Below are 23337 nucleotides of genomic sequence, written 5' to 3'. Positions count from 1 at the left end.
TTTCGTGCAGGTGCTCGCGCGTCGGCGGCAACGCTGGCGTTCGCCGCGCGTCGCATTGAGCGAGAGGGCGAACAAGCAGGCAGAGTTGGAAAGCATTATTATGAATGAAGTCCTATCTTGTGACATAGTGCTCATACAAAATGTGCACAACGTTTATTTCATTCTCCAAAAATAAGAAATCACCAACGCTAGGCACATCGAAGAACGGCTCAGAAAAGATGCTTGATGAACCTTAGAAAAAAACATAAATCATTCACAATCACATAAACGTGGCTTATACAGAAAAATACCCTGGGGCTATGACATTGTGGATGCCATTCTCAATCACAGCTTTATACACTCAGAGCCTGCCATCTGAACGTACAAAACTCGAACTAGGCTACCTGCATATCCCCGGAGTCTCCTCGACTTTTTAACACCAACAATAAAACAAGGAAAAACCCCGGTAAGAACCTACTGGGTCTTGGAAGACATTGATAAGTGCGTTAGTGAGCTTTGTGTCGTCACAGCCTGAAACAATTCTTTAAGATGACAGCTGAAAGAGCAGACTTCAAATGCCAAGCAAAAGTAGAATGCAGGTGAAGACTAGAAATACACTTGACACCCTATCACTAATGATTACCATGATATCATAATAATAAAAAAATCATGATCAGGTCTACGCGAAATAAACGCAAGCGCAGTGCCTCCAACAGACCAGCAGAGGGTCTCCTGCGGAATCTGATGAGCCCTCGACATCTTGCCCAGCCGATACGATGCACAGGAACAACAATACACGCACTCTGCATGCACTGAAGTAACGTTGCTCTGCACCCCCACGAATGAGCAACCGTGCGATCAGTGTTACCGCGTGGGATCAGCACGTTGTCTTGCTAACTACGGTCCAACCAGCCGCTTGGCAAAACGTGCAAGCCACTGACCGACTTTTCGGACACGGCCGGGGGGGGGGGGGGGGTCTGCACGTGGGTCCGTACCCCGCTACTGCGGTTGTCAGTCTAGCCCGTGCGTATCACCTCACACTCGATCGCCTATAAGGTCGACGACCGCGAATATATTGGCAGCGAAATTCCTGCGACAGCTTGGTCACCGGCCACACATACTTTGCCGCTAGGCCTAACCAGCGCCGCTTCTTCGGGAGTAGTCAACGAAAGTTGTGGTTTCGTGTAGGTTGACATGGTGGCAACTGTTCATGGCTGCTGTGTTTGTGACATCACGCCATTCATGCATGAAGGAATCGTGCAGGTCCGAAAAAATGTTGCAGTTTCACCCGAAAGGCGAAGCATCAATTGCGATAGCAAATTAGTAGAGAGCTATACGAACTAAGGATAGTATAGTTTTATCAGCTGTATAAACTTGGACATGCTGTATGTGCGCGAGGGGCGCACGTTTTCACGGGGAGCGAACGCACGGCGGAGAGCAAACGCGACTTCAGTCACGCGAAAGGCCGTGGGGGACGGGTTGGAGGGGAGGCGACGTTTAGGTGCGGCACCGGCCAAAATGCGCATATATATTAAAAATTGGCTGTGGCTTAACTCAGTTATGCCTGGGTGTGCGTAGCAAGAGGTACGGTTAATGTTATTGTTTAGCTTGGTGTTTCATTCCGTCGTTGATCCGCCGCCCTGGCACGAGATGCCGAACTAGACAACGAACCATCCTCATCCGAATGCACTCGCCTGGCCGCTTCGTACTTACGACGCTTACTCGAGGCGTGCGGCTGGTTCTTCCTCCGTCTCCTCGGCTCGCTACCTCCTATTGGATTTGTTCCGACGACGAAGCCTGGCTTCTTTCAGTCTCTCCGACTCACCTTCCATATCTGCCGACGAATCCCACCGAGCCGCCCTTTCTAAATATACGATGCAACGCCGGCTCCTCCGGCGATGCAACGCTGTTTGCTGGTTGCTAGGCACCGACCACAGCGAAGTAGCTCTCGCTACAAAACGTTGCGAGGCGAGAAGGTGGTAAAGACTTCCGACGCTGCTCGACCAGTGTCCCGTTCTGATCTCGTCGAAAACCTCCGAGCCGCCCCCAGAGGCACGAATCATCAATTGCGATAGCAAATTAGTAGAGAGCTATACGGAGTAAGGATAGTAGTAATAATATATAGCTGTATGAAATTCGGTCTATTGTGAGTAAGCTGGTAATTACTACAGCGCCAGGTGTGGACGAGATTCCAGCGCGCCTTATGAAACAGAATGTTGATATAATAGGAGACATATTATTCAATCTATTCAACACTCATTACGTACTGGAAAATATACATCGACATTTAAAATAGCCAAAGGTACCCCTGTCTATAAAAAGGGGGACATGTCTGACTCTTCTCGCTACCGCCCGATATCTGTACTGAGTGTCCTTAACAATATTTTTGAAAAAATAATCGCAATACGCATGCATTCATTCTTAAACAAATATCACGTGTTATATCCACATCAACATGGATTCCAACCAATGCATTCATTCTTGGACAAATATAACGTGTTATATCCACATCAACATGGATTCCTACCAATGCATTCTACAAACACAGCACTGCTCAGTGCTCACACTGAGTCAGACTTTAAATACCGCCCTTCAATGTAACAAATTCGCTGTAGTGGTTTTTCTTGATCTCAAAAAAGCATTTGATACCGTCGACCCCGAAATCTTACTTTACAAATTACGTAAATATGGCTTCCGCAACACTATATGGGATTTCTTTCAGAGTTTGTGGGAATCCTCGGGTCCCATAACCGCCGCACGGGCAGCGAACGTCGCGTCAAGCGCATGCGTGCCAGGGAGAGTTGGGAGAGGGGAAACTTTCCTTCTGCGGGCGGCGCGCGGGAATCGCAAGCGCTATCAGCGCCACCGGGTGAGTCACGTGAGATCCCGCTCATATCGCCCGGGTCTCTTTGGTCTCCAGCAAGCGGCGACACCCCCCCCCCCTTCCCCGTATTCCCCAGTTGGTAAGTCGGAAGCCCTTCTTTACCTAGTGCATTATTTTGTTCGAGGGAACCCTCAGCGATGTCAACTATAGCTAGCTGGCCTGCTCGAAGCGTTAGTTGCAGTCGTAATAAATGCTTTCCGAGTGTACACAGGGTTGTCGTCTATTGTTTCCTCGAGCTTGTACCGGACCGCGGTTGATGCGCAGGCATGCGCCAACCGCGGGGCTCGGTGTGTCGAGGCAGAGGGCTGTTGGCATCCCTCCATATCCCGACAAGTTACCTTAAAGGTAGTCAACAAATGGTAATTATTAATAAGATTACTTCTTCAGTGCATACAAACAGGAGTGTCACAAGGTTCTGTATTAGGTCCGCTGCTGTACTTGCTATACATAAAGGACTTACCACAAGTACTAACCACTGCCGAAATGCATGTATGCTGATGACACCCTCCCTAATGATTACCGATGAAAATATATCTGATACAGAAAAAAAAATTAATACTGAACTAGCCAAACTTGCCGATTGGTTTGCTGCTAACAATTAAGCTTAAGATTAATCTTAATAAAAGAACATATATGGTATTCCAGTCCCAATCTAATACTACTCCACACAATGATATACTACTACGTATTAATAATTGCCCCCTCAATCGTACAGACTTTTCTCTTGGTGTCCTTCTAGATAGCTGCTTAAATTGGCAGCTTCAGCTAGATGCTGTCTGCTCTAAGTAAGATTGAAGTTAGGATTCCCTCGTGCAAGCTCGTGAATATTTTGGCGTTTCAATATTCCACATTTTGTACTTTACTCTAGTGAACTGCCACGTTTTGTACTGTGTAAAATCCTGGGTTTTGACATGTAACTCCTACCTTGAACCACTATACGACGGTTGCAAAAACAAGCTATACGAAGGACAACTTTCTCGCGATACTATCAAACAAGCAAGTCTTCTATGCTAAAAATCTTGCCTTTTGATTTCGTACGGGAATTAAGATTAGCCACATATATCAACAATGTTATAAGACACAACGAGCCATTCCCTAATTCGTTACTCTCCACCCCACAACGCCGCACTAGGAACCAAAATTTTGGTAGCTTAAATATCCCGCCAACAAAAAAAAAAAAAAAAACGCGTATGGCAAACGACTGCTACAGTATGCTGGTGCGAAAGTCTGGAATGCTATTCCGCATTATATAAAGAACACGCAGAACTTGCTGAGAGCAATGAAAAATTATTATTTCGAATTCTCTCTGCTTCCTAAACTGATAGATATTTATGTTCTCTTTTTGTTAGACCATGTACAACTGTTATTTATCAGGGTTTTCGCGCGTTTATAGCGAAGTTTTGTAATTTTCCTCTTCTGTTTGTTAACCTATCGAAAAGGCTTCGACAATAACTTTTTATTTGCAAATGTAAGTACTACTATTACTCAGTTATTCTTGTGTTTATTACGGAGTGTTGTACTTTCTTGTATTCCTTATTAATCGAATTGAATAGATTCATACCAATTGTAAAACAGTTTCTCATAAGTATATTTCTAAATAGACCCTGTACTAGCCATTGGCTATAGGACAATACAGATTGTGCGTATCACAATGAATGAAATGTGCGCGTAATAAAGAGAGAAAGAAAGAAATGTACTTGTGTTTTCTTCTGTGTGTGTGTATTTTAGAAGTCAGTAGCCAGATAATTTTGATGCGGTTAGCATTCTTTGGGAACGTCACCCTGCTTGCAGTGTGTATGTCTGTGCCCAACCTCTTTCACGCCAACTTGGGTGAACATCGGGCGGCTGTGGTGAGGAAACCGTCGGACCAACTCTTCAGTGAACCTCTTTGACGCCAACGTGCATGGGCACGTGACCCAACATTTCATCGGACAACACCAACTGCACATACAGCTTACGGGCGTTTAATGCCGCAGGACAAACTTCCGCGAATAAAAAAATGCCGCTTTTCATAATAATCATTATATTATTATGATGATAAATGTGCTTGTGTTTTTTCGGTTATTGCTGTTTATTTTTGTGTAATAATATTTTTGATATATTTACGCTGTTTAGATATTTCTCTCGTTTTACTAATGCCTTTTTATGCTTATATGACTATGTACATCCCCCTTACCCAATGTCTCCTTGAAGGCCTATAAGGTACTGTAAATAAATAAATAAATAAATAAATAAATAAATAAATAAAACATATCATCACCAATTACTAACCCATCATAAGACAGATTGCTAATTACATTATTGTCCCCAACCATCTCCGAACAATTAATGTACAATATTTTTATACATACATTGTGGGGTTCGCTTGCCGTACCCGTCCGCAGCCGCGCAGAAAGACCTCTACGAGTCCTCAATCCGAACAAGAGCGTTTAATTACGCAACTCGAGTGCCGCGCAGCCGGCGAGAAAACAACCCTTGAGGCGTGCAGGCCTCACATTTTACGCGGATGCATGCCTCAGTGAGCATGCGCCAATACCGATAGCGAGGGCGTCAGGCGCCCAACATTCAGTGACGTTTTCGTGTAAAAACTGTTTTATCTATTTGCATCTTTTGCCGAATACATGACAACTATTGTTTTCTGTCGCAAACTGTTTATATATTCTCGCGGTAAACTTTTATCAGGTGTTCGGCCTTGAACTTAGCAGATCACCGAAATAAAGTGCCTCATCTTCTTCTTGTGGTGGTACACAAGACCAGTGGTATAGTAAAAACGGACGGATCACTAGGAGGAACCACGCGCAGGGCGATATAGCCCCGCGTGAAGGCCTCCGTATATTTAGCACACGACGCGAGGGGCAGCGATGCTGAAGAAGGCGGCGACACGCTAGGAGAGAACGCCCCCCGACCACACGCGTTCTCGACGTGCTGCTTCGCAGGCAACGCCCTGTCTCCCCCAACTTCCGGCGCCTGCACTGCGGCAGCCTTCAAAACTGGGCGGACTCGGTTCCACGAAGGCCGCTCACACGCGCGCCTGGTTGTCGTAGTGAAAAGGAACCACACTGGGCTTTAACGCCTGATCGCAATGTAAACCAGAGCAAAGAAATACCTACAGCCGGTGAAAACCGAAGAGCAGCTGCCTTTCTTTTCTGAAAGAAAGCCGAACCAGCTTCATGACATTGCTCTGCTAATGTAAATGCTAGCCTCATTGTACGGGAAATAAGAGCTCGTAGTTTGAAGCTAAAGTATTTCTCATATTAAGGTCACTCTTAACATTTGCCAAGGCGTTCAGGTTTCACCCTAAAACCAGTGACACAAAGACAGATGTGCACAAAGAAAACTGCGTTTTTGTTTTTTCTTTAACCTATACAGTGCGGCGGACGTGATCGCGTGGTCACGGGGGTATCTTCGGATTTAATCGGAGCTAATAATAAACGGCGTACGACGCGGTGCACTGAGCGCTTTGTTGCGCCGTGTTGTCCTTCGCCGAACGTAAAGCCTGGTGTCCTCCAGGCAATGAGTTCGTTTGATTATTCCACCCATAACACATCGGAGGGGCCACAATTTCCCAAATGTCAACACAAGGCAGTGTTTGTGTATGTCGTCGATGTCCCTTGCGGTCCTCACAAAAAAAAAAAAAAAAAAGGTACGCCAACAGCGCTGTATACTGATAACACGACTTCAAACGAAAGGTGCACACGATGTAAAAAGAGGCACCCAGATAAATGTACCTGCGACGCACTTGGAGTGAATTCTTTTCTGGGCATTACTCTTCATTCACTGGTGAAGTGCTGTGTCACGGACGAGCGGTCCTACGTAAGATAGGATGGCAGATCGAGCCAGTACCCAACAAGGCGGCCCTTCCGGAAGACGACCATTCAGACCAAACCTCTTCCTCGGAACATGACGCCGGGCAAGGACGACGAGAGGCGCACCGCGCGGGCCAGAGCCATGACCCGGAAGCTGGAAGAGAACCCCAGGGTCCTCTACGCGGACGCCTCGCTCCGAAAACAGTGACCGAGCAGCGGTGGTGGTTACGTCAAAAGACAGGCTGATCGTCAGCGCGTCCCTGAAGACAACAGACCCCGCAGTTGCCGAAGAAGCGGCCCACGCACAGCCGAGCGTGGTCACCGACTCAAAGAGAGCCTACAGAAGCTTCCGCAGGGGGGTAATCTCCTCCGCGGCCCGAGCCATTCTATCCAAGTGCGGGAAGAGCCATAGAGCTCGTGTGGGTCCCGGCTCACTCGCAGGTAGCAGGCAACAGCATCGCCGACTACCATGCCCGAGAAATGTCAATCCGGGCAGAGCACGAGCCGGAAGAACTACCGCCCCCGGTTACCAGCTTTCGGGACATTACCCGGATGTACCGAGAGGAAAGGTGCAAACTGCCAGAACCGCACCCCAAACTCACCAGGCAACAACAGACCATCCTGCGTCGAGCGCAGGCGGGATCGCTTGCGCATCGCGTACTGATGAACCGCATGTACCCCGCGGAACATGATACGCTCTGTCCATTTTGCAAAAGGGAAAAGGGCACCCTGCCGCACATCTTGGCCGAGTGCACAGAACTCAAGACCCCCCCCCCCCTCCTCCCCTTCCCGCCAACACCCCCAACCCCTTGAGCGATGGGAGACCTTGTTATCGAGCCCCGCCCTACCGATTCAGCTTGCACTGACGGACAGGAGCTGCTGGGAACATATGGGTCCCGTAACTAGGAAACCACCCCCCGTCTGTGGGCACCACCAATATATTTTGGGCCCAATAAAAGTTTATTCATCATCATTTGGTGAACGAACGGTTCCGTGCACGATGCCTTGCCGCTGCTGTTGTGGCTTCAACCATGCACGAGGGGAGGGGGGCACAACTCGCGCCGCCTGCCTCTTTATTTTACGGACCACCCGCATCAATGGGCAACCGTACACACACGATCAAGCTCTGCTGCTGTGGCGCGTGCGCATGAACGCGTATATACCTATAAGGACCATGCTACAAAACAGCGCCATCACCGCGCACAGTATATACTATACAAGTTCGCAAGAAAACAATATAGCGTCCCATCCGTCATAAGCTCTCACCCTGAACAATTGTGAATAAAATTTCTCGCGCTTAAATGAGAGAGCCAAATTCTACCGACTGTTTGGACCTCATTTCCGTATTTATGTCTCCAATATATGTTTACAGCGAAGGTGTCAGTGCAACTATAAGCGCACCAAAAAGTTATATGTCTGTTTTCACGGTTTACCGAAAAATTAGATAACTCAAGAAGTTAATCTTTTTATGTTATTGGTGTTATTAAAGTGTACATTTCATGTTAATTACTGATACCTCGTTTTTTTCATACATTATAGACGAGCGATGGCAGTTCCTTTCTCTGGTGTGCACGGTGAAATAAACCTTGCGTATATTTGGAGGAAATGAGAGGCGCGCGTTGTGTGTTAAAGTGCGTGGATTAACTGCAGCGCTTGCAATAAATTACGCTCCGGAACGTTCTGAGTATTTACGAGTGGCGTAACATTTCGCCCACTGCCCTGGCATACTGCAAACGCAACCCAGACCAAACGTAGCAAGAGTGAGGGGGGGGGGGGGGGGGGGGGGGGCCTGTGGCAAATTAGCGTGCGAAGTTAAATGCGTGTGGATCAAATGCAGCCTGTGCAAAAAAAAAAAAAAAAAAAAAAACACATTTTTAAGCGAGTCTTCCAAGGTGTCCTTCGGCCATTATCACACGTTTCCCAGTGTCCCGAGATAACTCCATACGTTACACCAAATTTATATTTAGCCAAAATAAGGGGCACGTCATGCGTTTTGTGCACACAATAAAGTTTTGAAGTTCGAGGTGTGTTAGTTAATCATGCCCTTTTCAATAATTTAAGTTTGCACGCACGTTACAAATCTGTTTAACGAGCGACACAGGATGGAGTCCCCTGCCCGGGAGGAAATTAAATACGACTAAGAAAAAAAATTATCAGAAAATGGAGGGAACGCATTGCCAAATTTGTACGCGAAGTTAAATGTGTACGAAACAAATACAGCCCTTGCAAAAAAAAAAAAAAATCGTTTAGCCAGTGTTCGAACGCGCATTTTAAGCTATGTTTCCCTATATGGAGAAAGAACTCTACGTAACACCGAGCTTGCATTAAGCAAAAATGAATAAAAAGAAAAGGATTCTCGCGAAGTGAAATCTTCACTGATTAGCCGTATAGCCTAACGCTCCTCGCTGTTCTTGTAGACCTGATCGTGGTCGTGGCGCCTACCCACAGTGGGAGATCGCCCATGAATCGGGTGGTTTAATTAAACGGATAAAAACAAAGAAATTAACAAACTTGGAGGTTATAAATGAAGTTTTCAACGCACGTTCTGTGCTCTCCACGCTCGGTGCATGCCAACTTCCTCACTTCTCTGTAGCCGAATTCATCACTCGTGTCCATTCGGGCACACATAACCTGTTCTAGAAGATGGGCCAAGAATAATGTTTCACAACATGCACATGCCCAGGTGCCCAAGTTGTCGTGAAAGAGATTAGAAAAACGTATTGGTGCCGAAAAGTGCGTTAATTTCCCAAAGAATCGCATTAGAAATTGCTTAACATATGCGCGATAGGGTTATACGCTGGCAAGGTTTCAAACAGGCGAGTCATACGCGGCCAAGGTGTTAAAGTACGCGTTTTAATTACAAGCAACTAACATTCTTACCGAAAATAAACTCCTTCACTGGAAATTGGATTGCGAGGTCGAACAAGTCGGCTGCATTTTTTAAAAACAGGAATATACCAGTATACATTTTTAGAATACATAATTTGTTACAGAAACCATTGCCATTAAGTTAATGGCCAATTAAATATTGTCGTCGGACGTTGCCGTGAACGGGAGAGAAGGAGGAATGTGAAATCTCAGAACGCAAAAGAGAAGACGTGTCGTCGCACGGCCCGATTCCTGCAGCTCCATTGTGATGCACCCTTAACATGACATGTGACCAGCACGCGTAAGCATATATCTAGTATTAAGGGCAGGGTAACTGTGGCCACCTCAACCGTGGTCGAGCGAGAGGCGGGACGTAGCAGGCAAGACATTCACTGAGTTGCCGCAGCCAATTTAGTGCCCGTGACAGTTTGCGCAAAATAGGCCACGCTATGTCACACATGGCCGCTAAGAGTAAGCATGCACCATAAAGGCCCCAATGTACACGGCCAATATTTCACACACCATGCTCTTCTATCGCAAGAACTAAATGAGAATGCTGGCCATGGAGAAATCGCCACCATACGGTGACGTCATTTATGGACGAGGACAGTTTTCAGGTTAATCTTATAAGCTGAGACACCAGAGAACAAACACACTTGACGCGCGCCGACGTCGAGCGCGTTTTCGTATCGCGAAACCGCGGAGACAACACGAGCGCTCGATAACTGCCGCGATGCGAACACGCACAGCGTCAAGCTGGGTTCAGACGTCACGCGAAAACGGCATCTGCGACTTGTCTGTAGTGCTCGACGAAAGACCAAGTAAAAAAGAGAATGAGCGACGAGGGAAGACGGGTCTAAAAACAGCAGAAGACTGCCGCCTGGGTGCAGCGGTGCCCGTGACCCCAGCGGCGGCCCCTTCCCTCCTGGAGACGCGCGACTGCTTCTTTAGGCAACTTGGCGCCGCAGAAGCCGTAAACCGCCGCGAAGTCCCTCTTTCCGCTGACGTGGAGATCGCACGAAATAAGAAGCTCAGCATCGTGGCAATAGCTTAAAGCTGGGACAGTCCGATAACCGAATCGCAGCACACGAGACATGACCAAGCCTTTGAGCGACTGCCGATTTGCATGGAGGCATAGGCGGAAAGTTTTCATTTTTCCGGGGTGTGTGTGTGTGTGTGTGGGGGGGGGGGGGGGGGGGGGGGGGGGGGCGTCCACTTATCTTAAACCACCGCATTATATATCCCAAACAACTGATCATGACCTTAAAATTCGAGAGTACCGGACTAGAACGAGCCTCTATGCTTTTCTTGCTCGAACAGTAACAGAGTGGAATCAATTGTCTTGTGACCAAGTGTGCTGTGTTAATGAAGATTTGTTTTTTTTTCCAAGTCGTAACACCCCTGCTTACACGCCTTTGTGCAAAGCGGGGTATCTCTGAATAAAATAAAATAAAAATAAAACCTCGACAGCTTTGCACCGAGTCAAATCGAAACAACTGTTTGCCGCAACCACTGCGGAAAAAACCGTCACCGCTATCGACACGATTATGAACGGCGACTTTGCGGTGCTGAAGGCACGCACCGAGTCTGGACGAATTAACTACCATTCGCTGCAACAACTGCAGTCAAAACCGCGGTCGCTATCTATGCGATCATCGATGGCGACTACGCAGTTTTTTAGGCAGGCGGCCGACGCGCGTACCGAGTAAAAACGAAACTACTGTCGTTGCAACCGCTGCGGAGATAACCGCGGCCGCTATCGACGCGATGACGCAGTTACGAAAGCCCGCGGCCAACGCGGTGTTATGCGCGGCGGTAAACGCATGAATACTGGCTTTAAAGACACAAACAGGCTCGAAGCGTTGCTGTCATTCACGTACGATTTCAACTGATGGCGATCGTCGCTTCGTTTCGGTTGCGCCGTTCTTGCTCTTTTGCGTCGCACATTTGGGGCGCTCCTCGCTCACCGAGCTGAAAGTTGTCCGAATTAACCTATGTGCGGCCAAATAAGTCCGAATTAACGAGAGTTTGATTGCATTGAATAATGCATACGTCGTCCGGGAACACGCACCTTGTTGAGAAGCGTGCTCGCTGCCCCCCTTGTCGGCGAGATTTTCCCGCGGCATTATAGCCGGTATTTCGTCTCACGCGGCTGCACTGTAAGCGGTATGCGTGGAGTTCTATGGGAGGGTAAACGGGAGTCGGAAAAGGCCGCGTTGTAGCCAGTTCTGCACTATAAACGGTATAGGTGGTCTATAAATACTTTGCTAACAATTTTCTATTGCTAGCTTTATGGCGAAAGCAATTATATCGAAACTTCAGGCAAATTGTCGTGGTTGTCGTCGCCGTGATGTTCCGCATTAAATCCAAAAGCCATATACATGAGCGACCCATACCCTGTGGGTGCGGGAAAAAGCACGTAACAGTGAGCCGAAAAGGATGGCGGCTTGATGGGCATAATTTCCCACGCGCTCAATATTCGGGTTAGTTGTCGGTCACGTAATCAAACGCGAATGGGAAGGAGAGAACGCGTCTTCACCGCTAGCCCTCGTAGCTGTGAATGACTGTGCGCGGCTGACGCTTATGCGGCCCGCGTGCCATATCTAATTGTTGGTAATCATTGGTGGGTGCAATGATAAAGGGCGACCAGGGATGGTTGCTAAATTGATGCGCGCTGTCTTCCTTGCCGGGCTGTCTTTCTGCGCCCCTAGTGTTGCAGAGTTAAAAGACAGAGGTCATCGCAGATCACTGACAGAGGCCGTCAGTAGTGGACATAAAAATAGGCAGATAACGATGATGAATCTAATTTTCAGAGTTGCGGTGAATCGCGCGGCTGTACGAACCGTTCGCTTCTGCTGCTGGCGTTCTTCACAATGCTTGCGTTGTGAGAGCGAGTGCTCGAGGTCATCCAGTGAAGTATTTACAGGTTTACATGGTCCGTGCTTACTATGCCCACTATGCTTACTATTTTAATTTTAGGTGAATGTTTACTGCAATTTATATGGCCACTATAACTAACGTATAGACTCGTGTAAGGGCCACACTTTTCTTTCGCGATTTTGACGAGCCTTTCATGGGACCGGGACGTTTGACCTCATTTTTCCAACTACTAGAATGAAATCCGCCATAAACCTGCGCGATCGCCTCCTCTCGACATCCAGTAGCGACGCGCGAAAGTACGATGCGCGCGAAAATTCGCTGTTGAGGCCCATCAGAATCAGCGCACGGAACGCGATTGCTTTTCGGTTGGATGTCTTTTTTTTTTTTTATTGGCTGTCAAGTTATCGGTGCGGCCCTTTCACGGGTGCGATCCTTACACAGATTTACACGGTAAGAATCTTCCTTCGTGTAATTGTCTTCTACTTCACTATCACTAATACTGCTTCGCCTTCCCGGCCAAACTGCACTCTTTTTTGTTTTTTAGTACTTTGAAACCGAGTACAAGCGCTGCTGCGCATGACTTCTAGACTTCTATTTATTCTGACTTTGAGTGAATCCGGCTTGGCATCATTTCGGTTACTGAGTGAATTCCATATACAAGGTGTTTCAGCAAACAGTTCCCAAAATTTTTAAAGGTGGCCTGTGGCAGATAGTACAATTCTAGTTCATGAGCTCGTCTGCACGAAGAGGCGGGCATACTTGCACAAGAAATTGAAATGCATATTAGACTAATTAACAAAATTAATTAAGTTTTTTGCTAATTACCTTATGGCCCATGTTGCAATTTACAAATTCTAGCCGTGGACTGCGGATCACTTTGAACTAAATCTCAGGCTGACACCAGTGTCGAGATATTAATTGTCTAACTTTGCGGAGAAATACATTGGCGTGCCAGTCACTCTCAACAAAAGGTCGTTTTATGCACCAAAGCAGAAAAAGTATGAAAGGAACAAATTATGGGATTTTACGTGCCAAAACCACGATCTTATGAGGCACGCCGTAGCGGAGGACTCTGGAATAGTTTAGACCACCTGGGGTTCTTTAACGTGCACCTAAATCTAAGTATACGGGTGTTGTAGTTGTACTTACCACCTCTGATGAGTACACGTCTGAAGACGAGGACCATTCCAACTTGGCAAGAAATGTTACCGCTTACGGTCACGAGCTTTCCGCGTCAAGCGACGAAGAGCAGGCGGCCGTGGAAGTGCTCATTGTCCATTTCTAGGAAACAAGTAGGTAGAAGTATAAAAAACAATTTCTTCGCCCACTTCTGTGGCAGAAAAAAGTTGGGCAGATTCCTTGTTGGCGCTCCGATTCTGCTCGCACGGGCGCGGTATGTTGCAGAAGTCGCAGGGCGCTTGTTTCGTTGCGCGGTGGTTTTCTCGTCGCGACAATAGATTGGGACAACGCCTCCTATAAAGACTTTTGATTGGGAGCATAGGTCTCAGGTCTCACGTAGAACGCGCAGGCTTCGGCGAGCCCCAACCCAGCCCGGGTTTTAGCTTTGGTGTACTGGAGGCGCTGCCAATAATACGAAATGATGAAATGTTATTACAACCTGTAAATGAAAGCTATTAAAGAAATATAATCACGCCTAAGCACCAACCTTTGACTCAGCGATAACGTGCCCGTATGAGAATTACGGAACGGCTACGAGGAATTTACCGAAGGTCGCAGACGACACGCAAAGTTGCGCGAAATGAACACTTTTGATGCGGTCAGGTTTTCGCGAACCGTAGCGCGAAGATATCGCTCAGCACCAGATACGTAATTGTGCAAGAATTATTTGTCATTTCCTCTGTAAGCTTGCTTTTTCATGAGCGCATGCAGGTGAGGCAGCTGCGGGGTACTTCAGCACTGCGTGGATGACTGAATAGTAGTTTATGCCGTCGGCGTGAGTAACTGCTGTGAGGTATCAGTACCTCCGAGACTCTCAGGTCCACTTCGCCAGCCACCCGACAGATGGCAGCACCTGTCTGGCGTTCTCCCCAGTTTTTCCTGCTTTTAGCCTGTGGATAAGCAGGACTGTGTGTGTGTCTGCCCCGCTGCCATGTAGGACTGATCTCGTGAGTCGCGCTCGCTAGCCTTGTATTGTTTTACTATGCTTTGCCAACATTTTTAAAGACATTACTGCCTTCGTGCCCAGCCTCACCCTCACACTGCTCAAGAAGGCTGCAAGTGAACGAAAACAGTACCAACATCTTTTCGCCTCCTCTTATCAAACGCGCCGCTGATCATTTGTTCCTTGCGTTTTCGTGAGAAGACCGATGGCACAGCGTCAGGCTTTAGGCGTTGCCTTTTGAGCGGCATGCCGAGGCTTTCCAGCACAGCCGGGCTGGTCACATAATCATCGTTGGCGAAGTGGTCCGCGCAAATGAAGTCATTTTTAGAGGTCTCCAGGCTGGGCGTGATGGCTGACAGGCAGGTATTCAAAGTTTACGCACCTTTTCGTCTCTGGGAAACGTGTGCGACGGCGTGTCACGACCGACGATGCTGTACAGCAATGTCTGGGCATTTCCTTCCGCGCGACGAACGCGTCAATACCGAGCGACGACCGCGGGAAGGCGCATGTAAGACGCACCAGCTGCGTGGAACGCCGACGGGGATAATGTTTCAGACGGACCACGTGCGAATATCGCCGAAAGGGTTAAAACAAACGCTGCAAGAGACCGACACCCCCGGAAACACTGCGACGGCTGTGGCCGACCTTGGCCGCGGGTGGGTGTTATGACGTCAAATTTCAGCTTCTGCCGGCGGCCGCTTGGAGGCAAGGTGCAACAGAAAATCGCAAAAAAAAAAGATGTTTCTCGTTCTTTTTTTCAAAGCAGCTTGTTGTATTCGTCATTTTCAACAGTCCAACTTTTGTTCTGACGCAAAAAACCACCCGCCAACTTTTGTGTGTGTATCCCTTTAGGACGCGTCAAAAATGCTCGGTATAAGAAGGCAAAGATAAGTCTCCATCAATCTTATGGAAGTCCAGATGTGAAATCCGAATTGGCTATTCTGGAGTGACGACACAGCTACTCACACCGTTGGGGCCTTCAGGATAACCAGTGTCTCTAATCATAGTTATAAATGCGGTGGGATGCCTATAGCCGGCACGCTAAGCAGCGAATTGTGGCTGACCCGACGACAACGAAAGCAACAGTGTCGAAACATACACAGGCAAATAAAGTTTGGCGATTTCTCCTTCAAAATGACGGTGACAGCGCTTCAAACAATCGGAAGAAATTGACAAAGAAAGTGGCTTACACTAATCCATTTTTTTTTTTTTTTTTTTAGCGCGAAAGCTCTGCTGTGTCGTCAGCTTCGCCACATGGCCAATGCCCGTCGTTGCAACCGCTCCACACTCGCCCTTGTGTGTGCGACTCTCTGGCGTGTCGGCGACGCCTGTGTATTTCGGAGCTGCATGAACACAAGCGGACGAAGACGGAAATCAAGGCGTTGGTCGTTGTAGCGGGTACAAGACTCCTCACAGCTGCAACTGTCGCACGAAGGTGTGTCACTCATCTCAGTGACAAATGTATATACGTCTTTAAAATGCAACACCCATCATGTTGCATCGCAGCGGGACGGCAGCTGCTGCTTCGAGGAAGGAACTCAACTTTGGAAGACGCTTAAACTTCGCCTTCAAGAGTGGAACGCCCCTGGCTGCTTATCCTGCAGCTTTTTTGCCCAACTTCGCCTCCGCACGCGGCTGCCGAGGAGGCGAGCGCCATCTGGTGTTTTCGCAAGGATGAAACCGCGGCGCGCCGCTGTATTAAGTGTAGAAGAAATGCTGGAAAAGGGGTTTGTGTATGAGTTTCGGGGTAAGAGAATTATGTTTACTCGTATATTCACATTCGACGCTATCACGTCTGTAGGTTGTGGTACTGTAGAGAGAGAGAATAAACTTTTATTCACAAAGGCAAGGTAATTCTTCCTCGTTGGGTGGGGCCCTCAGTCCAGGGCTCCATTGCCTTGCACGACCCTGCGAGCCGGCTGGACCAGCTGTTGCTGTTCCTGCCGGCCTAAGCTGAGCAGTGCAGACTCCCAAGAAGAGGAAAGGGTGGGGATAGGAGGAACGCCCCGTGGACTAGCGCATCGATCCTAACGCCATAGCGTTAAGGGCCGCGTGTCGCAGAAAATCCGGCGTCGGTCTCGGCGTGCGGTGTCCGCAGCCAAGAAAACCACCCCAACCACTCCTGCGCGTGGCGCTGGTGAAATAGTTGAATTTCTCAAATTTCGTCATAATAATCGTAACCACAACCTACAGGTATGATAGCGTCGGGGTGTAATTTTAATATACGAAAAAACAATTCTGTTACGCGGAAACTCAAATACGTACAAACCCCTTGTCCTGCATTAGGCATTCACGGCATTCATTAGTCCTGCATTAGGCAAACATTAGGCATTCTACCACTAATACAGCGGCAAGCCCCGGTCGGTGTAGCTTGCCAAAACGCCATCCAGATGACGCTCGCCTCCTCGGCAGTAAGAGGCGGTTGGAGGTTTGGTGACAGAAAAGTATGGGGAGACCACAAACAACGGAGACGTACAAAGTACTGGTTCAAAAAGTTTGATGCTTGTAATTCTTTGTATTTGTGTGTTTTATCAAAAATAAAGGTAGGACATTAGGCAAAATAATAACACGGGCTTGGTGGCGCAACCCACCACCCCGTTTCAAAGGGGACGCTCACAGCATCCATCCATCCAGCGTAGGGAGCAGCGTGCAGAAAAAAAAAGAATGCTGCAGTTGCCGGGAAGCCTGACAAACAGTCAGGGATGCTAAAGCCGAAGCTTAACATCCTCTTAGCTTAGCTCCTCTCTTAAAGCCGAAGCGTAAGCGTCCTCCAAATTTTTTATGACGGATTTTACTTTGACAAATTTAATTTTGTTCACTAACGCCTTGCGCCACTCGGAGCGCCTGCGCGGTCGGGGTGGTTCGGGATGAGTATTTCCGCCAACGACGCCGGCGAGCCCGCGCCGACACCGGGTTTATTAGCAGGCGGACACCGGCGAACCCCGGAAAATTAGCAGGCGACAGTTCGAAGAGGAGTTCCAGGGATGTTTCACACAAAACAGAAAACTCCCGCCGACGGCAGGCACAGCGCGTGCGTGCCCAGGGCTAATCGATAGCTTTCGCTAACAATGGGCCTTCTCCCAAACGAACGAGCGGCTCACGGCATGGCTGAATGGCAATTGAAAACCTACGCCGCAATGACAACTGGCCACGAGAAGCGCGCTGTGAAAGGAATGCCGAAAAATGGACGACCCCCCCCCCCCCCCCTGAAGTTGAACAGCGGACGCACAAAGGCGTGTTCTTGATAATTTCGGGGATTGATATTAGGCCACTTGTCACGTTCCCTTAAGAAGAGAAAAGCGAGAACCAGTATTATATAGACAGGCGTCAGCTACCGCGTTAAATGCTATTAGAGCTTTTGAGGGTGGAGGGATTCATTTTGACCAACTGGGGTCGTGCTAGCTGCACGGTACACGGGGCCCCAATCGGCCTGGAGTCAGAACGCCATGGCCACTGACGAGCCAATGCGGCTGGTGGCCACCGATAAAAATTGGCACTTTTCGAAACACCCACGGCACGTAATACATGTCCACTGGTTGAACCAGCCGTGGAGACATCAAACCCCGCCTTGAGAAATGCATCGTAACTCGAAGCTTGACTGGGTCTCAATTACGGCTGCCCAGGGTCGCGTTTCACGACGGGCGTCATTTCGAGTTAATGATGCCGCGCAAGCCTCCGCGGGTGCAATCGAACAGCGTGGGATGATTGCCCGTTCATTCACCCGCCGCGCACGTGTGACGGGCCCCGATGTGCCTTCGTGACAGTTCAACGGTGGCCAACTATTTTGTACGGGGCGATATTTCGTGCCTGTCTCTACTCGTGTGTGCAGAATACTTTCGCGCACGGCTAATCTCATGAGAAATTTCGTGCTTGCTCGTTCCTTGCTTCAACCAAAATAAACTATGCCAGAACCTCTGCTACGAAACGCAGCGTAAACCCAGGCTCCTTTAACGCACAAGATTCGTTTACGATCAATGCTTGTATATGGCGAGCTTATTAATGTGACGTCTGCCCTGCGTGCAGTATAGCGTCCACCTCTATTTATAAGGCCCACTTCCGGGGTTTTACAAAATGGGACGCTTACCTTGTTAGCAGCTAATAATATTGGCTACTGCTAATATACGCGAACGAAAAACAAATCAATTCCAAATAGGCCATCTAAAGGAACTTCGCACAGGCAACAACTTTCTGGCCGGTAGCACATTACCTTTAAAATAAAAGGCAACATATTACGTAAAATGTCAAGACTTCAGCGGTACCTTCGGCTCTCACCGCAGCATTTCCCCCAGCGTGAAGAGGACCACTATTTTATTTTCGCTTGTCGTTCTTGTCAGCTTCGCATTTTATTGCGATAGCAATTATATGGACACTCCAAAGCAGATTTCTGCCGTCGGCGTCGCCGTTGCCGTCGCCGTCGCCGTGAGGTTCCGTATGACGTCAATGGAGATGAAATCGTCGCCGCGCGCCGCCGAACGCTGTATGTGCGAGTGGAAGGGCGCGAGGGACGCGCGCTTTCACGGGGAGTGAACGCACGGCGGAGAACAAACGCGCGTTCTGTGCCGTGCTCCCTTAAGGGCTGCAGAAGTAGGCGTCTCTTTCCTCCTTTACAATCACCATATATGTAGAGCAAACGCGCCTTCTTGTGACGCACGAAAGGCCGTGGGGGGGAGGGGGAGGGAAGGGAGGCGACGTTTAGCTGCGGCACCAAGTGCCTATTTATATCAGAGGCTCCGGCAACAGTCACCAACGCCGCACGCATTTTGTGCGAACGCGGGCAAAACGCCGACGGCGTCGACAGCAGTTCTGCGTGTTGCCGGTGCTGCTGCATGTCCAAGTTTATACAGCTGATAAAGCTACTATCATTACTCCGTATAGCTCTCTACAAATTTGCTATCGCAATTGATGCTTCGCCTTTCAGGTGAAACTGCGACAACTTTTTTATTCCGCAGCCAGGACCTGCGCCCGCATCGGCGACTCGAGCCCGTTTCACATGGTGCGAATTTGCTTGCGATTTCGCACTTGTGAATTTGCCGTTGTGGCAAATATGTCGTCGGCCCCTTCGTGCGTGCCATTTTTCGATTTTTCGGCGTTTTACGCGCTGAACTTCTATGCGCAAATGCGCGCCCTTCAATCACGGGCAGCAAGAAAACAACGCGGATCGTCAGACAGGTCACTGTGGCATATACGCTTAATTTTTGTTCCGATAAAAGTTACGAGCTCAAACAAAAAGCGCTTCACTAAAACAGCTTCTACATAGTTTTACTTTGTTTTGGACCAAGAGCGAAATTCAGTCTTCCGCTAGGAACTCGCAAATGCGAAAATCACCACAGCTGCCGCGAACGGTGCATGTGAAACGCAGCAAACGCGATGTTCGCATTAGCGGGAATCATAGCTGCGAAAAAAAAAAAGCACGAGTGTAAACTACATGAACGTACTATGCAAATTAGCAGTTCATCAAAATAAATAAATGAAACACGTGTTCGCGGGATTTCAGCAAGAAACGCAGTGCGGGATGGCGCGAAACTTTCATCCCTGCATGTAGTTGTGGCGCTCCGTGTTCTTCGAGCAGCGCGACGTAAGTGGAGGCAGTTTCGCGGCTTCGGCAGCGACGTGCTCGGGCCTGAATGAACCCTCTGTGAATGTAAACCGCTCAACTGCTCCACACAAACGTCATGGTTAGCGCCCGAAACACGTGTTTGCTCTGCACCATGCCAAATTGTGCCTATGCGCATCGATCGCGCTGTAATACCGCACCGCTACGTTCTTTCGTTTCCCCCTCTGTGCGAAGGAATGTTTTCATCAGTACGACATACACTCAACCGCGCTGCCCATAAGAAAACCAACCACGCGTACATATTCCCTCCCGAAGGAAAACTCGCGCCTTGCGTCAGAGTTAGCATTAATAACAATTGTGAGCAAGTAAATATCACGGCCTATAAATAATACCACTAATAAGATGTGGCCATCGGTTCACCATTTAAACTTAGGCTGCACCCTGTCTGGACCCACGTAATATCGCGACAGCGTCGTCCGCACGAAAAGACCAGCTGGCATCGCCGGATCCAAGCTGTGACGCTCGCCTGAAGCCGGCAAACCGGCTCTGCATCTGGGATGCAGTTATCAGAACAGGAAAACGAAGAAAGCGCCCACTGGATTCCCGGTCTTTCGTTCGACGAAAGTCAACGCTAGCCTCGTAAACCGGAAATGCTCACCGCGAAAGAGAAAATTAAAGAGAACGATACAGATTGCCCGAACGAGCCACGAAGCGCATCGACTGAACTCACAAAGCAGTCGTCTTCATCCGTCTCGATGCCGGCGTCCGAGTCGTAAGTCATGACGCTCTACCAGGGCGACACAAATCCATTTTTGACAAGCTTGCTCTTCCCGCTACAAACACATGGTTTCCTCCCGAGACCAATATATGGGACAATCCGCCGACAACATCGCTAGGAGCACCCACTTATCCCACGAAAACACACGTGGCTTCGTTGAGGCAATCGCGGTCCCGGTGCACTGGGCGGCATTCACTGCGCCGGTCATTGTGGCTCGCTTCGGTCGTCCACGTTATCGCCAAGGCTCGGCGCCGACACAACGCAGCGGTGCCAAGATGCGCGGCAGGCCTCCCGCCAAGCGACGCTTTTCGTGCTCCCTTCTGCGAAGCGGAGAACCGGTAGGCCACAAAACCGTGCGGCGGCGGCGCCTCCTCGCGAGACCAACGGGGACTCGCAATAGACGCACGAGGCACCAACGCCCTCTCCTCGCCCCCGGCAAGGACCAGGCGTGCGCGGTAGAAGCGCAGCTGCCCAAAGTGACTCATGTCGAAGGAGAGCCATAAGCGGGCCCTATATCTCCCCCCCCACCCACCCCCCCCACACACACACATACAGATTGGCGCTGAGCCGGAATTCGAGTAGACGGGAACGGGGGACATCGACGCCGCTCCGCAATGTCACAGACGGGCCGGGCGTCTTAGCAGTTCAAGAGCGAAGATTGGACCTATCGGACAAGCACTTGCCATCTGGCTAACCAAACTGTCGATTAAGTGGCCACGCGCCCAGTTCACACAGCGGACATGCTTAACGCTTTCGAATGGTTTGCTAGGCAAGGAACCATTCAGAAGGGCAATTTGTACAACTCCTGCATATCACGAGCCAACGAGGAGGACTACATGCCTGCAAACGGCTGACAAAGTAGTTCCCCGAAAGAAGCACACACCTTTCTAACGAGAGCTCCCTGGTCCCAGCCATATTGCCGTCTGGACTGTTGTGTCAGCCCCACCCAAAAGCACTACAGAAGCTGCAGCACGTGTCCTTGTGCCCAGAGAGTTCTCTGATTTCCCCGATGCTTTCCTTGGCTTCACTGCCTGTTGGCTTTATATGGTTCTGACTATATATAATCGTAAAGGAGAAGGAGGAACAACTTTATTAAAAAACACCAGTCAACGTCGGGAGAGAAATTATTCTCCACCGTCGCCCCTAGCCGTCGGCTGGAATACCTTGAGCCACAGCAGCAGCAAGGGCTTGACCGATGATGTCCTGCTGGACGTTGGGGTCTGGGCTGCGGAGCAAAGCCTCCCAGGATTCTAGAGTGCGCGAGCTATCATGCTTAGACGGACATGTCCACACCATGTGAACCAGATTTGCTGCCTCATCACAGAATTTGCACTTTGAATCGAATACTCTTGGATGCCACTTGCTGTAGAGTACGGGGTTTGGGAAAACCCCCGTCTGTAATTTCCTCCACATAACCTCATCTTTCTTACTGAGTGTTCTGTCCGCTGCCGGGTAAATTTGTCGATTTAGTCTGTAGTATACTGTGATTTCCTGGTATGCGCGCATATCCTCTCTTCTGTTTATAGTTTCGGTGACTTGGGAGGTTCCGGGGGTCGACCGGTAAGTGAGACCTCGGGCGACCGAATGAGCCTCCTCGTTCCCTCTAAGTCCCTGGTGAGCTGGTGCCCAAACGAGCAGAACAAGCTGTCTGGGTCCCCCGTCCCTGTTTAATATACGGATGGCAGTCTCCGTCACCCTCCCCGATTCGTAATTTCGCACGGCGTTTTTGGAGTCGCTGATGACCACCTTTGCCCCCCTTTGGCTGACGGCCAAGGCTATAGCCACTTCCTCAGCTTCAACCGTCTCGACGCCACTGACTGTGCAGCACGCCATTGGTGTTCCATCTTCTCTAACCGCCACGGCCGCATATGCTCGTAAGAAGCCAACAAACAACGACACCAAGGATAACATAGGGGAAACTACTCGTACTTACTAAGTGAATTAAAAAAAATGTATACAAGTTAACGGAAATGAAAGTAGATAAAAAAAGAAAACAAGAATGTGACAAGCTACGTACATATTATTACCTTGATACATACATGTGCTGCACTTTAAAAATTGAATATATATATACTGTAACCAACAATTACTACAACCGTTTCTAATAAAACTGATTTATTCTGGACGAACCTGTGCCCGTGAACTCCCATGAGACTCAACCCTCAACCAAAAAATGGCTTTCGAGCGTCGCTGCTTCGAACGACTTTCTCTTCTTCGCCATTCGCGTGCCATTCATCCGGTTCTCGAGCACGATCTGCGAGCCCCTGGTGTGGGTACGTGCGGCGCAGCGTTGCCCTGCCGTGCCCTGCTTGACGCTTGTGGTGTGGCGGTTCATTGGGACACAGCTAGGATGCGATGGGCGTCTTATCGTTCTCGTTATGCTGGCGGCAACATAAAACAATGAGAAAACCAAACTGACTACTCGCGTGGAGAATATTACGGAGAGATGGTTAGTTAACTGCACTT

At 49.0% G+C, this 23337-nt stretch overlaps 1 protein-coding gene across 8 annotated transcripts in view; it reads right to left on the bottom strand.

Annotated features, from left to right (window-relative positions):
- The window catches only part of LOC119443176 (ras-associated and pleckstrin homology domains-containing protein 1), a 170840-nt gene that overhangs the window by 46349 nt on the left and 101154 nt on the right, over window positions 1-23337 (bottom strand). The window contains exon 1 of one of the 8 annotated variants that reach the window (XM_049662618.1): window positions 20824-21634. The exons of the other annotated variants lie outside the window; for them this stretch is intronic. Within the exon in view, the coding sequence (XP_049518575.1) occupies window positions 20824-20874 (51 nt within the window). The 5' untranslated portion in view covers window positions 20875-21634. Of the gene's footprint in view, window positions 1-20823; window positions 21635-23337 lie in introns of those variants that run through there. 8 annotated transcript variants of the gene reach the window in all.

This window comes from Dermacentor silvarum, chromosome 2 (genome assembly GCF_013339745.2).
Source record: "Dermacentor silvarum isolate Dsil-2018 chromosome 2, BIME_Dsil_1.4, whole genome shotgun sequence".
In the NCBI taxonomy this organism is placed as follows: domain Eukaryota; kingdom Metazoa; phylum Arthropoda; class Arachnida; order Ixodida; family Ixodidae; genus Dermacentor; species Dermacentor silvarum.
Note: the sequence above shows the minus strand (reverse complement) of the source record. Positions and strands in the feature narration are given on the sequence as shown.